The following is a 22,319-nucleotide window of genomic DNA, read 5'->3' on the forward strand; positions in this document are numbered from 1 at the left end:
GTAAATTCATTACCTATGCTTATTGTATCCTATTCTGCATTGGTTGGTTAGCTTAAAGCAGATTACTGAAATTTTAAGGAATCTTTTTTTAATAGTTTTGCTGTAATCTTCTAGAATGCAAATCTAAGTAGCTAATATGCAAAAAAAATAATAGAGAACATGAGACTGCTAAATTCCATTTATTAGGCAAGTCAGTCCTTACATTTATGTGGCACAAATTAAAACAAAAAACTGACTTGTCAAGAAAAAGTGTTAGTCCAGAAAATATTGGACATTTGCCCTGTCATGTCTCCATATGCCCTGTCAATATATATATAAACTGATTCTATAAAATCAACAACAAAAAAAATCACCCTTATCTAGTCTAACTCTAATGATCTGCAGAAGTTATTTTTCCATTAGGCTTCCTGGTAGTAAAGAATCTGCCTGCAATGCGAAAGACCTGGGTTAGACCCTGGATGAGGAAGATCCCCTGGAGAAGGGAATGGCAACCCATTCCAGTCAGTATTCTTGACTGGAGAATTCCATGGACAGAGGAGCCTGGATGGCTACAGTCCATGGGGCTGCAAAGAGTCAAACACGACTGAACAACACACACACTTTTTTTTCATTATGTTCTGACAGAAAAGAGAGGGCTTTATTTGAAAACATGTTTGTTATTCATTACTACAAAATAGAACATTACCACAAAATAGAAAAATAAATGATTCTCACTAGACAGCCTCTAATTGGAAGAGAAAACATCTTAAACATACCTGTCGTAATAATCTCGTTGAAAGTCATAGTCCAAGTCAAAAGATGAGCTGAAAAACAAATACCAAAGAGGATTAATTTGGAGCTGTTGACAACAGCAGATGGGAAAAAAAAAAAAAAAAACCCACCCTAAACCAACCCAACAAATAGATCAACAAGATTAGCATGGACTAATGCCCAATCATTAAGCAACAGATCACTAAATTCCAACCACTTTAGGCCACTGGACATACAGTGGCCAAACTACAAATTTAGCCATAAGATTGCTAAAATGCCAACACATAAGAGCTAAAATAAGAATATGGAAGAACACAATAGTAAATTAAACATTCTTATGTCATCCTCTTTCCCTTTCTTACTCCCTCCCCAGCTTCTCAGAAGCTAAGTAACTCCTTTTGAAGGAATTTAATTTATACTAGTAGGGCTTCCCTGGTGGCTCAGATAGTAAGCAATCTGCTGGCAATGCAGGAGACCCGGGTTTGATCCCTGGGTCAGGAAGATTCCCTGGAGAAGGCAATGGCAACACACTTCACTATTCTTGTCTGGGAAATCCCATGGACAGAGGAGCCCAACAGGCTACAGTCCATGGGGTTGCAAGAGAGTCAGACACAACTGAGCAACTAACACTTTAAATAACAAACTACTCTTTAATAGTAAAAAATCTCAGGAATTCCAACAACTTTCTGGGAAATGGGGTAAAATGAAGTATATTAACACAAAATTAATAAAGCAGTCCTTTCACATACATAAAACATACTACAATTAACCCTCCCCACATCCAGAAAACAGATAGAGAAGATGCCCACTGATGGACACAATGCAGTTATAAATAATAAAGTTCCGGACCTGAGTAGAGGGGACGGAGAAGGGTGTTCTGGTACTGACCCGTACATCTCCGCTGCAGATCGTTTCACACCTGCTTTTCCTCGGTTCACTTTTGGCTCTGCAGCCAGATTAATATCTGGTGGAGGAAAAAAAAACTTTAATGACAACTCTGTTGGGAGGGAGGTGTCTCAAACTGCACCTTTCTAGAGTGTACAAGGCCATATAATTAACAAAAGTCAAATGATGTATCTTATCTTTCCTTGTTATATAAAATATGCTCAAGATTTTTTTTACAAGGTTAGGACTTAATCCTCCATTTCTTTGTCCTCTGTTCTGTACCAACAAAACAGAAATGCAAAACACATGAAGTACCTTTAGTACCTTTTACCCTAGACTTGAACACCTCAATGAGAAACTGGGGATTTTTATTCTCCTTACAAATAGGATAAGCTGAAAAGTTGCATTAAAAAATAAACACTGTACAGTGAACTGCTTATAAGTAAACAATCTTTATATGCATGCACACACTCCAAGAAAAGGGAAAGAATCGAAAGAAAACAATTCTAGTTTCCATATACAACATAATTTTTAAAACACCTATGCCAAACTGCCCAGTCGCTCACCATGCCACCCACTACCTATCAAAGAATTCATGTTCCCCCAAATATTTTAATAGATGAGACAATTTCTCAAAAAACAATTAAATAAAAGCTAGCCAGCTCTCCAAAACTCAGTTCATCAAGTGACCACTGGAAAAAGACTTTTAAGTACATTGTCTTATCTGCTAAACACCATTACATTTATGAATAATCTTCAGAGTTCTTAGTTCACTAAACTCATTTCTAATTTTTAGTAATTAATGTTTATAACAACCCTACTTTTACAGTTTTGACTCTGGAATTGTAAGATTTTGTAAAACTAAAGGTAGACTTTTTTAAAGCAGTTTAAAAAATGTAGTAACAAGATTAACTACACTGTGTATCCAACTGATTTTACAACCTCATAGAATTATTTCAGGATATTCTAAACTATAGTACAGTTGACACTTGGACAACGTGGGAGTTAGGGCCCTGACCCTCTGTATAGTGGAAAATCTGCATATAAATTTACAGTTGGCCCTCCATTATCTGTGGTTTTGCACTGGGATTCTACCAATGTTCTTGTAGTAATGTTAATACACATTTAAAAAAAAAATCCATGTAGATGTGAATCCATGCAGTTCAAACATGTATTATTCCATCAAGGGAAAACTGTATTAAGTCAATATCCAAAATCGAATAATTTTGATAAAAACAGAGATATGACTGCTTGAGGCTGTGGCACAATGCGCACATAAAAATCTGACGTTTTGTTTTCTTAAAAACCTAAGTGTCCCCTATTCTGCCCACTGAAACTAACAAGATGCAATTAACATTCAATCAACACTCCTGGTATACAGGGAGTGAGTTTCCAAATAACTCCCATTAAAAGGAGCCAACACTCTTTATAAGATACACAGATGACCCAGAATATCCTGTGGTGCAGTAAGCAAGGAAGAAATGTAATATCCCGAGTAAGGTCTCAAGGACACAGGAACCAACTTAAAGGTGATCTATCCACTGGCCAAAGATGAGATATCTCGAGTTTCAAACAACAATTTGCAAAGGACTGAAACATATGTAATGAGATCTCAAGTTTAGAATATAAATTTTCTGAATAGAGCTCGGATCTCATTTCTCAAAAATTTCAACATGCTAGATCAGAGGCGAACCCTACTGGGGAACTAAAATAAGACAACCTTTTATTATGAATCACCTCAATTAATCCTCTCATGTTATCTAAATTCTCTTGATAACCACATAGTAGTATTACCTTCAGTAATAGATAATAAACTGAGGTAGCGCATGCACGCACACACACAATTATTTTAACAAAGAAAAGCTATGTAGGCTGCCCAACACATAGTTGTAAGGCCCTAACATACATCTGATTCTAGAGCACATGACTAAGCTCTGTTGTCTTCACCCAGTCGACTGTGTTCAAAATGACACACATTTTAGGCAGCAAAAGTACCTTATGAAATATTGTTCCTCTCTCTCCTACTTTACTCAAGACTGCCAACTAAGGGTTATCCAGTCTCTACTACACCAAATGCTAAGATTTTATAGGTCTAAAATTCTCTTTAGACCTATAAACCTGATTTTTATTATTAGGCTGATGTCAGACGTAACACGCACAACACCTCTCTGACTAACAGCTTTATGGAGAGGGAGAGAAAGAGAAAGAAAACATGAACAGAACTACTTCCAGATCTGAATTACATAATCAATGAAAAATTAATTCAACACAGATCTTACCTAAAACCTGGCCAGCAATCATTCTGCCATCCTCTCCTGCCACAGCAGCCCGGGCATTTCTCTCATTAACATACTGAACGAAGGCAAAGCCCTTATGAACAGAGCAACCCACGATTTTGCCGTATTTTGAGAAGATTGCCTCCACGTCAGATTTCTTGACCACAAGGGTATTGAGATTCCCAATGAATACACGCGAGTTCATGGAGCGAGGATCCGTCTTGTTGGTAACATTGCTGGCCATTGTCTTTGATGATACGGTGCCTCACAAAGCTGAAAAACTGAGAGGGGAAAAAAATGCATTCAGGTGAAAAGATGCTAAAAACAAAATAATCCTTGGTAAAAACCTGTTCTACTCTTATTTTGAACCATTCTACCTACAGTTATCAGTCAACTTAAACAAAATGGATCTCACAGTATCAAGTTTATTAGTATTCAGAGACTTGAGCCCATGAATATATATCCTTATAGAAATTCAACCTCCTCTTCTGTAATATATTCCTGCTAGACTATCACTTCAAGGGGGGAAAATTCCTCTTCACATAATACACACAATCCTCTTGGAAATTATTAATCCCAAGTGACTTCACTGTTTATTTAAAATTCCTCAAGCAAATCAGAACCTAATCTACCATAAATTTCTGTTTTTCACTGTCCCAGTCATGCTAATCGAACCATCCCTTGCCATCTATCAATAACTCCACCTTTTTGCATGTTGCTTTTATTGAGTCTCACTCATTGCCACATAAAGAACTACAGTTTCTGCCCACAAACTATTCTTTAGCTAGATGAATGTGGACAAGTGACACTCTGCCCTTCAAGTTTAATTAACTTTATTATATGAAGGCAATAAATAGAACCAACTCATTCACTCTGGAAATAACCATTTCCAGGTACTTTGATTGATTTATAGCATCCAACAGATACTTAAATATCAATACCATTTTTACAGAACGTTATGATTCTTTATGTGAAAACAGTACAAAATATAGCTAGGACATTTAATAATGCTGGATGGTGATGATGATAAAACTAGAAGGTAGAACACTGCCTTAATCTAAAAAGAACCAGCAGCAGTAAGGAAGAAAACACAACTTTGCTGAGACCATTTCAAAACAAAAATTATTTTTATATGTTACAGAGGCATAGTCTGTAACTATGTGGAGATTCATGAAATCATTTTAGGTCTTTTAAAGTGCAAGATGTTTTGATATTCTTTTTCTATCAGCTTTTCATCTACTGCACCTTCCCACTCCAACCACCAAAGTTAAACAGGGCTTAAGATGGATCTACCCTAGATTTAGAGTAACATTCTTAAGGTTGTTTCCCATTTAACCTTTTGAAAGGTACTGAATAGCAGTGTCTGCTGCTGCTGCTGCTGCTAAATCGCTTTAGTCGTGTCCGACTCTGTGAGACCCCATAGACTGCAGCCCACCAGGCTCCCCTGTCCCTGGGATTCTCCAGGCAAGAACACTGGAGTGGGCTGCCATTTCCTTCTCCAATGCATGAAAGTGAAAAGTGAAAGTGAAGTCGCTCAGTCGCGTCCGACCCTTTGTGACCCCATGGACTCAGCCTACCAGGCTCCTCCGCCCATGGGATTTTCCAGGCAAGGGTACTGGAGTGGGCTGCCATAACTTTCCAATCCTCAAGAAGATAATGACAAACTAGTTCTTTTGGATTATGTAAAGGTCTTATATACATGTAAAAAAAAAACAGATGGTATAACATTTACACATGACCACTACCATTCTGACCCTTCAAATACCTTGTCTTTTCACATACATACTGAGTCTAAAACTTTAAAGCTCCTAGCTTTCTGAAATTCAGGAAACAGCCTGCCTTTATTGGAGTTTTTAAATTGTATCTTTACAATTTTTTTGACACTAAGCAGCAAAAATTAACCTAACAGTGGCTACTCAGAACCACTAACAGCCTTTCAACTTAAGCAGGAACACCAAAAAGCCTTAGAACTCCAAGAGGAATCAAAACAGAAACCTACTAAGAGGCCTGCTGCTGCTGCTGCTAAGTCGCTTCAGCTGTGTCCGACTCTGTGTGACCCCGTAGACTGCAGCCCACCAGGCTCCCCCGTCCCCGGGATTCTCCAGGCAAGAACACTGGAGTGGGCTGCCATTTCCTTCTCCAATGCATGAAAGTGAAAAGTGAAAGTGAAGTCGCTCAGTCGTGTCCAACTCTTCGTGACCCCATGGACTGCAGCCTACCAGGCTCCTCCATCCATGGGATTTTCTAGGCAAGAATACTAGAGTGGGGTGCCACTGCCTTCTCTAAGAGGCCTAACTGGTTTCAAATAATAATACTTCTGCATGGCTCTTAAGGTTTGCTATTATTTTAAGTGGATACATAAGCCAGTTTTCAGCAAATTTTTTCACAAAAAATACACACACACACACACACACACACACATATACACACAAGTGATAAATACAGGTAAAAGCTCCCTGAGTTTCTTCTTTAGTATTTATTTGTGGCAGGCAGGATCTTGGATCTCTGCCCCAGCATATAGGATCTCTAGTTGTGGTTTGCAAAATCGTAGTTGCAGCATGTGGGGTCCAGTTCCCCGACCAGGGAACAAACTGCAGCCCCTGTACTGGAAGACAGATTCTCAACCACAGGACCACCAAGTAAATCCCTCTCCTTGAGTTTAATAAGAAATTAATTTTAAGTAAAGCAAAAACCTATGAAGAGCATACAGAATACAACTTTGTGTCAATGCATCCCAAACAAAACTCCATAATGTACAGTGGTAAGGGCAAGTCAGAAGCTAACATGCATGTTATATATCACTGTGGGAGAAGCAAAAGTAACTAGGAGCCTAGAAGAGCCAGAAAACTGAAGAACATCAAAATATCCAGGTAGTATGTACTGGAAAGGAAAACAAATGTTAGGAAAAGCAGTTTCAACAGGGAGGGTCTTGCCTGAGTCAACAGTGGGTGAGTACAAGGTACTGCAGTAAAACTGTCCATAGGTGCTAACGCAGCTCAAGTCTCTACAGAATCTCAATACTCAGAAGCCCCGTGTGCGTTCCTTTCTCAATCCCTTTCCTCCTCCTCCTAAAACTACTAACTTCACAGTAAAATCACTTTCTTCCTTTTAAAATAATTCTACTACCTAATGTGTAGCCCTGGGTAGTAATAGTCTTACCCACTGATACAGATTTGATGTCTTTTAATGCTCTTTTTAGATAAGTTCTTAACATTTATCTGTTGAAGAATCTTGAGCATTTGTCCTGCAGTTTTTCAAAATTTCATACCTTCAACAATAATTCCACATATTTCGTATTTTCAGAAATTGGAAGCTGTGACCAAAGGCTTGATCAGACTCACGTGTGACACTTCTGCAAGGTTATACTCAAGTAGTATTATCTTTTTGTAATGTTATTCATACTAAAATTCTACCAGATCTCTCTAGGGATTATGGTAACTCAAGCTTATCCTTAATATTATTATTTAGAAAGAGCTTGAAAATAGTTTTATCAGTTCCTGCAACTTTAGTAACAGTTTGCCTGTGTCCTTTGTTTCTGTCAGTTTCACTGGGTATAAAATCACTGAATCACATTTTCTTTCCTTAAATATACTCCATTTACTTCTGGACTGCCACAGAATCATTCCAAACTATAAACCTTGCTGGCAAAGTTCTATTTTCCCAACCTGAGTAGATGCTACAGGGTTTTTGCTTTATAACAATTCATTAAGCTGGGTTTTTTTGTTTAAAAGACACATAGAAACTAAATAGATATAAATGAGTGTATTTGAGGGTGCCTCATGGGTCATAGAAGTTTACATTTTGGAGTCACCCTTATTGGACAAGTCAATTTCTCCTAACTTTTTAAAGATGCTAAGTAAATAAAAGCACATAGAATAAAAAACACACCATAATCAATTTCATTCCTAAAATTAGTTTCAAAGATTAAAACCAAAGAGAGAAATATTTCTGAAATGACTCACTCTTTGGTTACTCTGTGAACTGTTTAAACTCAGTAGCAGACATCAAGTGGTTTCCAGAAAAGCAGAATCCCATCACAGTATAAACGGAAAAAGATTGAGTATTTCCCTAGAGGTTACAGGGTGGTAGAATTCAAACCTCTACTTAATGGATGCATACACATGTGTGTGCTTGCTATCTTTTCACCCCAGGTTATTTTCACAATTTTTTATCATCAAAGAATTACTAAGATTGGTGAGTAAAAGTCAAAACCAAGAATATTGAGTTTGATTACACCAAAGGATGTATGTGTCCATTTGATTATGTTTTATGTTGAAGCAGTAAAAGCAATGAGTGGCTCTATGAAGGGTAAGAACTGCTCAAGATTCATGGATACAGAAATGTGTTTCTATCACCAATTCTACCACATCAGTCATATCCTACACCAAAACTCATGAAATCTACAACACGTAGATTTGGAATGGAGTTGGAACACAAGCTGACCTGTCAATTTTATTTATTTTCAACTGTTCATCTTCAAGTTTGAGTTACGGTATGCAACTCCCATATGCCTAATATGCTATTTCCTTTCTCTGAAGTAGTTTAAAGACAAAGTGTCACTAGATGGCAGCAATGAGTTGACAAATTTTTTAAATGATAGCCATCTTCTTGAATCCAAAGGCTTCCTATCTCACACTGTCTTTCACAATTTCTTATCAAGAGTTTCTCAGTACCTCTTAGATACTATAAATTTCTCTGCCTACTTAGAGCAACATCACCTGATATAAACTGCTTTCCTTTAACACACTTAAGCTCCTATTTTGCCCCTTTAAGTCCCTTTCACACTACTTTTCTGTTATTCTTCCCCACCCCCATCATATTCTCTGCTTCCTATGTGTCTTCACTGTATTCATCAACTATTTCCCTCTGGCCTGCTCCAGCAGGCAACAATAAACTGCCCATGTCTGTAGAAAGTTGGCCAGTGTACAGCTGGCCCTCCCTATCTGCAGATTCTGCATCTGTAGATCTAAACAATCATGGATCAAAGAATATTATGGGGGGAAATTTGTAAGTTCCAAAACCCCAAACTTGAATTTGCTGCACACCATTTATGTAACATTTACACTATACTTTTTTTTTTTTTTAACTCAGGTATGTTTTATTTTCAGAACATTTTCAACAGTAGAATGTATGAACTGGCACAGAGCAGGTACTGCTTTGTTTATGCAAGCAGCCAGTCAGCCACTGTCTTTAAATGAATTAACTGTAATGTACAATACCCCACTAAGCACTGTATTTGGTGCTTCTTACACATACTGATCTTCCTTTTTTTGGAATATAGTTGCTTTACACTGCTGTGTAGCAAAGTGAATCATCCATAACGTGTACAAAGAGCCCCTTTTCTGGATTTCCTTCCCATTTAGGTCACCACAGAGCACCAAGTAGGGTTTTTTGTGCTACACAGTAAGTTCTCATTAGTTATCTATTTTATACATAGTAGTGTATATATGTTAATCCCAATCTACCAGTTCACATCCCCTTCCCCATAGTATCCATGTTTGTTCTCTATGTCTGTGTCTCTATTTCCTCTTTGAAAATAAGTTCATTTATACTATTTTTCTAGATTCCACATATATGCATTAACATATAAATTTATTTTACACTGTATTTTCTATACAACTATACTACATTAAGGTATTATTAATATGTAATTATAATATTATATTTGGTAGTATAAGTAATCTAGAAACAATTTAAAGTATATGAGAGAATGTGTATAGATTATATGCAAATACACAAATGGTGTATATAAAATACACCATTTTATACAAGGGACTTGAGCATCCCAGAATCTGGTTATCTGCCAGGGTCCTAGAATCAATCTTCCTAGGATACCAAGGGACTGTAATTTGCTCATTCCCAAAGCTAATTATTTATCAAAACACAGACACAGTCCCAAGGTAAAGACTATCATGTAAAGACTATTAACATGAAAAAATAGCACATGGTGGTACTTTCAGGCCACAAGAACACCAAATTGATCATTTTAAGATAAACTATATGGAACTGAATCACTTCATTGTACACCTGAAACTAATACAACACTGTCAATCAACTATACTTCCAGAACCAATTATAAAAATATTAACACTGAAAAACAAAAAGATTAAAAGTAAAAATGGTACCCCACAGCCATCTAAACAAACGGGGACCAGTCTCACTCTACAGGCCAGAAATATCATAACTGTCAAAACAGTAAGACAAAATGGTCCCCCCAAAAGTTATGAGCAACAAAAAAGGGGAATAAAATAATAAACTGTTAATATGAAGAAGTGTTTTAAGAAAAGTATATTGAAAAAGACTCAGACCACAACCTGTTAAATCAGTGACGATTATACCAATATAAGAACTGATTCAGACAACTGTCAATATATGGCAAAAGCACTGGGTGAAAAGACTGTTGAGACTAAAATAGGATTTACATGGATTCCAAGTATGACTGACTGTTAAATATAAAAGGAAAAAAAAAGCACTTCTACTACTATAGAAATGAGTCACCACTTATATAAAGTGATCTAACATATGCTTCCTGATTTGACGAAATAAACGTATGTCACCTAAGCAATATTCTTAGTAAAATATTTGGCTTGAATCAATACAACAGGGAAACAATCAGATTTCAAGTCTGTGGGGACATTATACAACACAACTTGTTAGGACTCCTTAAGAGTAGGAAGATTAAGAAAGCAACACCATGGGAAAGAGATCTTTTCTGTGAAAACAAGAGAAATTTAATGCAGATTGTGTAAGAGATAATATTGAATCAATGTTTGCCTTGTTGCAGTTCCCATCTGAAGTATCACGCCTGGCACTTTAATATCATTCAGGAGGGGAAAAAACACAGATCAAACACGGTACATTTAGACAGCTGTTACCAGAACAAGAACAGGAAGGCTGAGACAAGAATGGCTTATTTTACAAAAGTACACATTATCTGTTCAAGTTTTTTCTTTTTTTTTAAAGAACCTATTACAGCAAATGGAAAAGAAATACATACCACATCACACTCTTGAGCAAGTTCCCCCCAAAACAGTTTTTTCTGTCAGATATGCAGAATGATCATCCAGTGGGGTAGAGGAGGAAACAGGCACTAACACTGCTGTAACTAAGTAAAACTAGTATATGTTTCTGTAAGCTCATTTGAAAATCCTTTGTAAAGCTACGCCAGCAAAAACTAATTTTTTAAAAAGCTCTTTAAAAAAAGAAAAATCTTAATTAAAGCTAAGTGCTAAGCAATAGGGAGGTCAATAAATTTGTACTAATTAGGCAACTGATGACATTAAATAAATTTCAGGTAATCCTATTTTGGAATCTAAAGAGAAACAAAAGATGTTTTGTAAATTCCTGGACAAATTAAAAAAAAAGATTAGCTTTTTAACAAAAACATGTTGTAGAAAGTTGACATACTGGTAAAGATGTTAAAAGAATATAAAACATATATAGAGGTTAGATATATCTATAGCTAATGAGACAGGTAAATGGATCAAAACATTAAAATATTGGTAATAGTTATCTCTGAGTGCTGATGCTGTTAAGTAAATATTTTCTCTCTCTGCATGTTTCCAAGTTTTAATAAGTATTTCATGATAATAGAAGAGGACTGTTCCTGTAAAAGTATAGTGCAACAGACCTCAATGACCAAAAAAAACTAAATCACATAGATCAATGTCCCCAAATTCTTCTGAGGATGATTAATCATCAAACTTCTTGAATTGCCACTTAGGTCAAGGAATTCACAACCTGAAAAAGATACTCAATTCTAAAACTTAACAGGCTCTGAACTACATTCTAGATGCTACCCAGATGCTATCATGTCTGCTATCTTTGGCACTGTCAATATCTGCAGAATTCATTGTTAAGTGCAAGGCTCTGGATTTCATATACTATTTAATCCTCTTCTAATTCTTAGTCCTTGGTTCCAACCTGAAGAAAATTTCAAACTTTGTTGTGTGAAGTATTAACAATCTCTCCCAATTCTCCAGATTTTTTCAACATACTATAAGCGGGCTCACATCTGTCATTTTAAAGTTTAGTAAGATTAACACACTAAAGCTATACTATGTTAGGTCTTTGATTGTGTGAAAGTCAAAGTTGCTCAGTCCTGTCCAACTCTGCGACCCCATGGACTGTAGCCCATCAGGCTCCTCTGTCCATGAAATTCTCCAGGCCAGTATACTGGAGTGGGTAGCTGTTTCCTTTCCAGGGGATCTTCCCAACCCAGGCCTCCCGCACTGCAGGTGGATTCTTTACCATCTGAGTCACCAGGGAAACCCAAGAATACTGGAGTGGGTGGGTAGCTTATCCCTTCTCTAGGGGATCTTCCCGACCCAGGCATTGAACTGTGGTCTCCTGCATGGCAGGCAGATTCTTTACCAGCTGAGCTACTGTGTGGATCACAACCAACTGGAAAATTCTTAAAGAGATGGGAATACCTGACCTGTCTCCTGAGAAAGCTGTATGTAGGTCAAGAAGCAGCAGTTATAAGTGGGCAGGAACAACAAACTGATTCAAATTGGGAAAGGAGTATGTCAAGGCTGTATGCTATCACCCTGCTTATTTAACTTCCATGCAGAGTACATTATGAGAAATGCTGAACTTCACAAGCTGGAATCAAGATTGCCAGGAGAATTATCATCTTCAGATATGCAGATGATACTACCCTAGTGGCAGAAAGTGAAGAGGAACTAAAGAGTCTCTTGATGAGGGTGAAAGAAGAGAGGGAAAAAGCTGGCTTAAAACTCAATATTCAAAAAGGGAAGATCATGGCATCTGGCCCCATCACTTCAAGGCAAACAGAAGAGGAAAAAAGTGGAAACAGTGACAGATTTTACTTTCTTGGGCTCCAAAATCACTGTGGATGGTAAATGCACCCACAAAATTAAAAAGACGCTCGCACCTTGGAAGAAAGGCTATGACAAACCTAGACAGCATATTAAAAAGCAGACATCACTTTGCCGACAAAAGTCTGTATAATCAAAGCTATGGTTTTTTCAGTAGCCATGTTTGGATGTGACAGCTGGACCATAAAGGCAGCTGAGCACTGAAAAATTGATGCTTTTGAACTGTGGTGTTGGAGAAGACTCTTGAGAGTCCCTTGGAGTGCAAGGAGATCCAACCAGTCCATCCTAAAGGAAATCAACCCTGAATATTCATTGGAAGGACTGACGCTGAAGATCCACTTCTCTGACTACCTGATAAGAAGAGCTGACTCACTGGAAAAGACTGTAATGGTGGAAAGATTAAGGCCAGGAAAACAGGTAACAGAGGATGAGATGGCTGGATGGCATCACCTACTCAATGTACATGAGTTTGAGCAAACTGTGGGAGAGAGTGAAGGACAGGGAAGCCTGGTGTGCTGCGGTCCATGGGGTTGCAAAGAGTCAGACATGACTTAGCGACTGAACAACGAAGATTAACACAATTTTCTTTCAAAAGTTTTTTTTATGCTGTATTTTAGTTTTGAAATGATAATTAATAAGATCAATCTCCACTGAAAAAGCTTTCTGCGAATGTTCTGTATACTGAAAAGCTCTAACCAGGTTTACTTCTAAGACCCAAGTTAATAACTATGAAAGTTTAGACTAGCCTATTTCGAAAAATATTTCAACTGAAAAGGCATATACAAAGATATCTATCCCCACAGTCATGCCATGCCCATCGTGACTGAACTACATTTAAAGGAGTAACTAACTTTGGCATGAGAACTTCCTGAATAGAAAATACAAAAAAAAGAGACATCCCCATACTAAAATATACCCTCATTAAAAAGCAAAAAACTGATGAATGTGTGCAATATGTATTTGTCCACAACAATTTAAGCTAATACTGTATATTAAAAAATAAAGACATTCCAATTTCAAACTTAACCACATAAGTGGTGTGGACTTCCTCTGGAAAGCCAATCCTTTCAAACACCCGATTCTTCCATCATAAAATGAGTATCGTTGAAAGCACTTTTCTCATAGGATAGGTATGAGGTGTAAGTGAAGATACAGAAAACACTGAACATGGTGCCTGGCACACAGCAAGTGTAGCCACTGCAGCTGCTCTTACTACTACATCATTTTCTATTATTGGTACATACCAATAAAAAATGGGACACAGACACAAGGCCACAAAAGGTGATTAAAAATTAAACCCAACACTATACCTACCAAACAAGTAGAAATATTTTAAATTGAAATTTTCACACGTTATTTCTGACAGTATGAACAGGTAACGGTATATTCAGAAGTGGACTATTTTATCAAAGCCTTAAAATTGTACATGTTCTTAAAAAAAAAAAAAAACCTCATGCATGTTCTGTTGACTCAATAATCTTACCTCTGAGAACTTATCTGAAGGAATCAAGGATGTGGACACATTACAGTGAAAAATTGGAAAATAAACACATAATATGAGACTAAATGAATTTCAGTACATCAGTCTAACTGGAAACAAGCAGCAACTTTAAAAAAATAACTAATTGGGAATTCTGTCAGTCTAGCGGTTAAGAATTCATACTTCCACCGGAGGGGGCACAAGCTCATCCCTGGCTGGGGAAATAAGACCCTGCGAGCTGCGTGGCACAGCCAAAAATATATATAATAATAAAAAAAATAACTTGATACCAAGAGATTTTCAAGATGTTAAGCATACACAATACATAAATTATCTAGAAGACAACACACAAAAGTGTTAGACATCTCAGGATGTATTAAGATCATGAGGTTTTAGGATACTCTTTTCTCCAAATTTTTCTTTAATACTGTAACAGTTTCTTAATTTTTTCGTTCTGTAAAGATAGCTTCATGCTACCCTGGAATTAAATGATTATATGGCTTGGTGTAGTCATCAATGCTTTTCTATAAATTTCTTAACAGAAGTTAGAAAAGTTGAGTGCTTCCCCTCTTTAATGAAATTCAGATCTATGTAAAATCAAGGAAATGGGCATCTTTAGGACAACAAAACTTTCACCAGATGTTGCATTCTGTAATTTGGTCTTTCTCATTCTATGTCTGTTGGCAGTCCCAACACACAGAGATATTGGGTATAATTCCCTGTGTACATGTGCTTAGTCGCTTCAGTCACGTCCAACTCATGCGACAGTATGCAATGCAGCCTGCCAGGCTCCTCTGTCCATGGGATTCTCCAGGCAAAAATAATTAAATGTGCTGCTATGCCCTCCTCCAGGCAATCTTCTTGACCCAGAGATCGAACCCCCGTCTCTTACATCTAACCTGCATCGGCAGGCAGGTTCTTCACCAACAATGCCACCTGTATTTACTAAACAGTAAATCCTTGCTTATCTATTTTATGTTTAGTAGTTTCTATCAGTTAATTCCATACTCCTAATGTGTCCTCCTCACCCATCATTAAATGTTAAGTCACCTCTATTCTATGACTGTTACATCACACTTTAGGGGGCAGGAGAAAAAACAGAGCATTAAAAATCCCATCATATTCTTAACTAAAACTTCTATACAGGAAAACTCCCCATCAACAACTGTTTCCTCAGAATATTTTAAACCATTTGAAAAAAAGTTCCTGAATCTATAAGCATTAGGAGTATGTAAGAGAATGCTCTTCACAGCAAAAGAATTAAGAATTACTTCACTAAGGCCAATAAATCTTGACTGTTTTCAGCAAAACATGTGAGAAAAAGCAAACATAGCAATCTAGGTGAAAGAAATTCATTATTCTGTTTTGTTATGTCTCAAAAGCTGGGAAAAGGAAAAAATGGTCATAACTTAAGAGCCACCTTGACCTGCAAAGTTACATTTTTCAAATGTTTCAGCTATCATTTATTGCAAAGAAATAATTACACATTGGTCACATTATATATGATTTGCCTAAGAGCTCAGATAATTCAAAATATACACATTTCAGGATGGCATGTATATCTGATTACTAGCTTAAGTGGCTCAGCCATTTATTCAGATTGCCTGATGGTAATTACTTGATTTTTAATTCTATTTGTAATTAGGAAGTCATTATTCAAAATTTGTACGAGTCATCTTTAATACTGCATTATCTCAAATTTACATAAAATGTGGCTACTTTATGACCCTCAACTATGCTCCCCAAAGAGCAAAAACACTCATCAGAAAATCTATTAAAATTTCCAATTCCCAAGTAATAAAAAGGAGTAAAAGGGTAGGACATGGTATTCTGTAATTCTAAAAAGCTTCCAGATAATGATACGCTATTGCTGTGGATCATAGTCTGAATAGCAAGGGTCAACAATACTTACACATAAGACTTCATTATCTTGTAGAAAGCTTCAATGTTATCGGTGAACTCAAACTGAGCCTTTAGTAACAACAAATAAACTTTTTAAAGTCTCACCAGGAGACACATTAGGAAAAAAATCAAGATTTTTCAGATTTTGCAAAGATAATACTATAATTTTGCTATATAACAGTGAGTGGGATCTGGGCAAGCATCTAGCTACCAGATATAATACATTAACATTTCTGCAATAATACATAAGCATAGTCACTAAATATAACAGACTATAAATAATCTCATGTCAGTTGAAGTCAGGTTTTGTGATCAAACTGATGAAAAACTGTCACGGATTTCTGAATTGAGAACAAAAGATCTGATGGTACAGCAAAATAATTTTTAATAGGGAAACCCAACTTAAAGTTACTACATCATTCTCCATCTCTCAGACCCAAGCAACTAAAGCACAGTCCCAGAATTTAGTAGTAAAATGTGTATGTGTGCTAAGTTGCTTCAGTCGTGTCTGTTTGTGAGCCTATCAACTATAGCCTGCCAGGCTGCTCTGTCCATGGCATTCTCCAGGCAAGAATACTGGAGTGGATTGCCATTTCTTCCTCCAGGGGACCTTCCTAACACAGGGATTGAACCAGAGGTTCTTACGTCTCATGCATCAGCAGGCAGGTTCTTTACCACTAGTGCCACTTGGGAAGCCCAAAATGTATATGGAATACAGCAAATTCCATCTTTTGCTAGCCTGAAAACTCAATTGTATCACACATGAGGATAATCATTACCAAGCTTCTCACTCAAAATTTTACACTTATCTCTGATTAACAGAAGTTTCCAAATTCTAGGAAGGAATAAGCAAAACATAACACGTAAGCAAAAAAACAGTCATCCAAGTTACCATTCCCATAGAAAAAACACAACTAGAGAATGCCTCACTCAGTCCTCAAAGAGTACCACCTTAGGGTCTTCAAATATATTTTATTACCTGTTTTTGTGTGATAAGAGTCCTTATCTTTCAAAGAAACAATGAAATAGCTAGATGAAATAAATCAATTATTTATTTACCTTAAAATAACATGAAGGGAAGGGAATGGATGTAGGTACAGATAAAAACAAGATTACCCCAAATTTGCCAAAGCCGGACAAGTTTGTAGCAATTAACCTGGTGGGAGCCTTTTACTCAGAAAATGTATTAACTCTTTAAACATTTTTACTCTTCAATTAATAGACTTATCAAACATGAAGAACTTTTAAATTTCAGGACCAAACCCTGAAACATAGTGAAAAAGACTCAAGAAATTAACAAAATTAGAAGTCAAATATTAGTTGTCACTTACATTAAGTAAACTGTTTTTACCTTTTTCAGAGAGCAACCTAGTTTGAAGCTTTTAAAACATGCATGCTCTTGAACAGTTATACTTCTAGGGCTTAATTCTAAGCAAATAACTAAGAGTTATTCACAAAATCTTAGCTCTAAGACTGTTCAATTGCTTTTAAAAGGAAAAACCTAAGAACTCAACAATAGAGTACTGGTTAAGCAAAAACACTGCATAAGTATGCAATGTAATGCTATGCAGTTATTATAATCTTTAGGAGAGCTGTATCTAATAACATTTTATATTGATATTACGTTCATGCTGAAAAAAAAAAAAAAAAAGACGACTACTTAAATGTATATGCCATATGTAGGGGGCCTTCCAGGTGGTTCGGTGGTAAATAATCTGCCTGCCAATGCAGGAGACACAGGAGAGGCAGGTTCAATCCCTGGGTCCGGAAGAGCCCGTGGAGGAGGAAATGGCAACCCACTCCAGTATTCTTGCCTGGGAAATCCCACAGACAGGAGTCATATGTAGGACATTACTTTTTCAAAAGCATACATACACCATAAAAAAAAAAAAAAGTGTAAGGACACATCAAAACTTTTATTCTGGATGGGTAAGTATGCCTTTTTGATGGGCCTCCATTGCATTTTCTAAATTTTATATGTGCACACGTTGCTTAATTTGGATTAAGGCTAAAATAAAGATGGGGGTAACTTCTTTTAAAAATCCACATCAATCAAGTCATGTGATTAGTCTTCCTTTTTAATTTCAGTAAAACTAAATCTTAACACAAACCATTAATTCCAACACAGGAAGCCAACAAACTTTAAAGGATAACAATGGAAATTTTTTCCTTGGAAAGAACACTTTACTACCTCAATTTTAGCTGTCAAGTTTTTTAACTTTAAAAAAGATAACTTTTTAAAGTTATCACAAAACTACTAAGGCAAAAACTATAACTCCTTAAATTTAAAAATTCAAGGAGTTATAGCACACTGTGGTTACACAATTTTCAGAATTCAGAATTTAGTAAAGAGGACTAAGGGAAATTTTTCATTTAACATGTATTCAACTATTCCTAAATGTTATTCCAGACAAGTTAGAGAAGCCTAAGACTGGTTCAATGAATTTCCAGGAAGTTGTATTAGTTCTGAAACCAACTCAAAAGCCATAGGTTAATCTAAACAATAAACACGAAGAGTATTTCAGAAAGGTCAAACTGGAATCAGATTAGACAGGAAGAAAAACTCAGATGCCCTTTCATCTACTATGTGTGTGCTCAGTCGTGTCCGACCCTTTGTGACTTCATAGATGAAGCCCACCCGGTTCCTCTGTCCATGGAATTTTCCAGGCAAGAGTACTGGAGTGGATTGTCATTTCCTAATCCAGGGGATCTCCCCAACCCAAGGACGGAACCTGTGTCTCCTGCATTTGCAGGCAGGTTCTTCACCACTGAGTCACCGAGGAAGCCCTTAATCTACTATAAGTGTTAGTCGCTCAGTCATGCCCAACTCTTTGCGACCCCATGGACTGCAGCCCACCAGACTTCTCTGTCCTTGAGATTTTCCAGGCAAGGATACTGGAGTGGGTTGCCATTTCCTTCCCTATGGCTACTGCTTAAAAATGGCTATGTATTCCCAGTGGAGAATAAATCCTTAAAAAATGACAAAGTTCTTCCAAATTTTTATTAAAGTTCCATCACCAGCAATATAGCAGCCTACATCCTCAAATGGGACTCATTCCATCACAGGCAAACCTAATTTAAGGCTGCTTTTACAACTAAAAAAAGTCACTTACTAAACTACCACAGAAGCCAGTTATGCTATTTATATTCAGACATAAAATCAAAGAGCTGAAGTATATCGACAACAAGGAGTTTTAGGTTTAATTAGAAGCAAAATACTGTTGTGTTGCTCAATAATGGTCTTTGACCACACAAAGCAAGTTTCCTTCTAACCCTAAGTCCTTCCCGCTTGTCCAGAAGTAATCCATCAATGGTGTTTTCACGTGCATCTTTCCAGGTATTTCTCTATATCTTACACAGTAGAAAATAATATGTGAGCTGATGAAAAGTGTTAAAGAGCAATTAGAAGGCTAAATGAGAGAAAACAACAGAGGTGATAACTTTTGAGTAAGAACAAAAATGAACTGAGCAATCCAACCTGTCTGGAGAAGAACCACCCCCCCAAAAAAGGCTTCTGAGGTAGGAACATTTAGTATATTCAAATCTCAGTTAAGGAGGCCAGTGTGGCTGAAGCAGAGTAGTATACAATTAACAAGAAGAAGGTGCATAACAGATCATACAGCACATCTTGTAAATCACAATACAATTTTGACTTGAATGCTGAAATAGGCAGCTATTAAGTGAGTTTCAAACCAGAAACTCAGGTAATACATTTTTCAAATATTATTTTAATAGGATCAATCTAGCTACCACACACTGGGGTAGAGGTATAAAAGAAATACAAATCTATTTTAATAATGTGCCAAAGATAAATGATGGCTTGAAATTGGATCAAGTCACAGCAGAATGAGTGGTGAATCCTTGTTATAATTAAAAGGCAGAAATGATAGTGTTTTCTACAATGCCAAAGATGAGGTATGAGAGGAAAAAAAAAAAAAAAGTCAAGGATGGCTAACCAAAGTAAACATGAAAATGCCAGTTTCATTAACTGAAATGGGCAACACTCTGCAGAAGAAACTGGTTTGAGAGAAGAACAGGAGGAGCCCAGTTTTGGACTTTTAAACTGATATATACTTAACACTCACAGGAGCTGTCAGTTGGGTAACTGGATAGAGACAATAAAGAGAAGTCCAGGCTGGTGATACATGTTTGGGCATCACCAGCTTATAGACAGTATAAAAAATCATGTGACTGAATGAAATGACCCAGGGAAGTATGAGTAGAAAAGTAAAGTGGAAGACCTGAACAACAGAGCTAAGTGGGAGAAGGAATAGCCAGAAAGAGAATAAAACCTGGAAGCTAAGTAAAAATATTTTTAAAAAGTGGCAGCTCAACTGGTTAAATCATACCAACAAGACTGGTAAGGACTGAAAAAGGACCACTGGATTTAGTAAATCCCTCTGGGTTACACATTTTTTAAAACCATAAATTATACGATTACTTTTTTTCTCCCAACTGAAACTCACTTTTAAATGTTAATTGTTTATTTCCCTAAAGAATGTTGCTACAACCAGAGAGTCTTGAAAATTATACTACAAACCTGTATCTACCCAAATAATTACCTTGGATACGTCATGCTATTTAAACTGTTGTAAACTGAACAAAATAGTTTAACAATGACTTTCTGCTTAAAACTTGCTAAAAACAGAAGTCCAGAGCAGTTTTTTGTTTTAGGCACTTTAATCAAAGATGTTTTTCCTAGAATACTTCACATGTCAAGTACAGTCAGTCTAGTATGATTAAGACTTGATATCTATAGTTCTAACTGCCTGGGTTGAATCCATGCCTCACTTGACATTTATTAGGTTTGTCTAACTTTGGGCAAATTATGCAAATCTGTGCTTGAATAGTCTCATCTCTGAAATGTGAAAGACAGTAATACTTACATAAGGTTATAATTAAGTTAACACAGGAACTTTAACAGTAATGGACACATGCTAAGTTCCCCATTTACCACTTTCAAGAAACTGAAGTTTTTGTACTTCATTTTTCCTTTCAAATAGGAAAGCTATTATGTCAGGTCTGATTCAACAGGGGTGTTAGAGAAATAATTAACTTCCTAAAGCCTAACTAAATATCCTCTTCAAACTCTTGTTCATTAATACACACAAAGAAATCTTATTTGAAAATGCAGGGCCAGGTGCCCTCAGGCCTAGGATTACTATCTTCTTCAAGAGATGAATAGACAGTGGCCAATTTTAACAGGTCTTCTAACCTAGTCTTTAGTCCTACTTAAACTTAGCTCCTAAGGTCTCTCTGCTGGCAGCACCCTTTCACTGCCATATCCATATCTGGCTCCCTTAACTATCATCTCTTTTCCTTCATGGATCTAGATTGTGAAAGTGCTATTCTCTTCTCTCTCAATGGTCTATAATACTCAAGAGGGCAGGAGACAGTATGTTTTGTTCACCTGTATATGTCCAAGCCTAATGGTGATTTTCAGAATAAGCACTCAAATGTTTAATAAACAACATTTCTAACTTGAAAGCTGGGAATCTTCCCAAATCTGTCACTCTCCATAACACAGCCACCACCAAATCCTAAATTTACTGGTTCCTAATCCCAGTACCATTGCTTTTGGCAGTGATATTTGCCCAGTGAACTGGCCAGTAAAGCCAGTTCATTATTCTTCCCTCTATTCCAGTTTCTTACTTATTTATCACCTACTCCAATCTCATTCTCCTCTACGGCCATTTCCTCATGGCTATTACAATGACATTTCTAAAAATGAAAATCTGATATCATTCCTCAGTGCAGAATCTTTTAATAGTCGTCAGTTTCTGGATAAAGCACAAATTCCTTGGCGCAGTATTAAAATTTTTATAACCTGGCCTTAACTCTCTAAAAGCTTTTCCTGACCTCTTAAGAGTCAATGAGGCGCCCATCTATTGCACAGTTCTATAGGCTCTGTGCCTACCTTTAACCACAGTGACATTATATCATCCATCAGTCTCTCTCACAAGGCTATGAGTCCCTGAAGAACTATTATACCTTTTCGCATTCCGCAAACAAGAAGAACCCATGAAATAATGGATTTGTAAAAGGATATCAATAAAACCTGGACCTAAAAGAAAATTTTCCATTCCTCTTCCAGGTAACTTCACAGCATTTTACTTAATTTTCTCCCATTTTGTTTTCCTTTGAGGCTGCCTTCAGTTTTCACTTTAACTAGATTTTACTTTCAAT

At 36.7% G+C, this 22,319-nt stretch overlaps 1 protein-coding gene across 10 annotated transcripts in view; it reads right to left on the reverse strand.

Moving 5' to 3' along the window:
- HNRNPC (heterogeneous nuclear ribonucleoprotein C) overlaps positions 1–22,319 on the reverse strand; it is a 45,599-nt gene that overhangs the window by 16,879 nt on the left and 6,401 nt on the right. For 8 of the 10 annotated variants that reach the window (XM_025296032.2, XM_025296030.3, XM_025296031.3 and 5 more), the window contains 3 exons: positions 3,915–4,192; positions 1,600–1,714; positions 756–803 (listed from right to left, as the gene is read on the reverse strand). In XM_025296032.2, the coding sequence (XP_025151817.1) occupies positions 756–803; positions 1,600–1,714; positions 3,915–4,155 (404 nt within the window). In that variant the 5' untranslated portion in view covers positions 4,156–4,192. The remainder of the gene's footprint in view (positions 1–755; positions 804–1,599; positions 1,715–3,914; positions 4,193–22,319) is intronic. The other 2 variants (XM_025296039.3, XM_025296038.3) reach the window with 1 other exon arrangement.

This window comes from Bubalus bubalis, chromosome 11, assembly GCF_019923935.1.
Source record: "Bubalus bubalis isolate 160015118507 breed Murrah chromosome 11, NDDB_SH_1, whole genome shotgun sequence".
In the NCBI taxonomy this organism is placed as follows: Eukaryota; Metazoa; Chordata; class Mammalia; order Artiodactyla; family Bovidae; genus Bubalus; species Bubalus bubalis.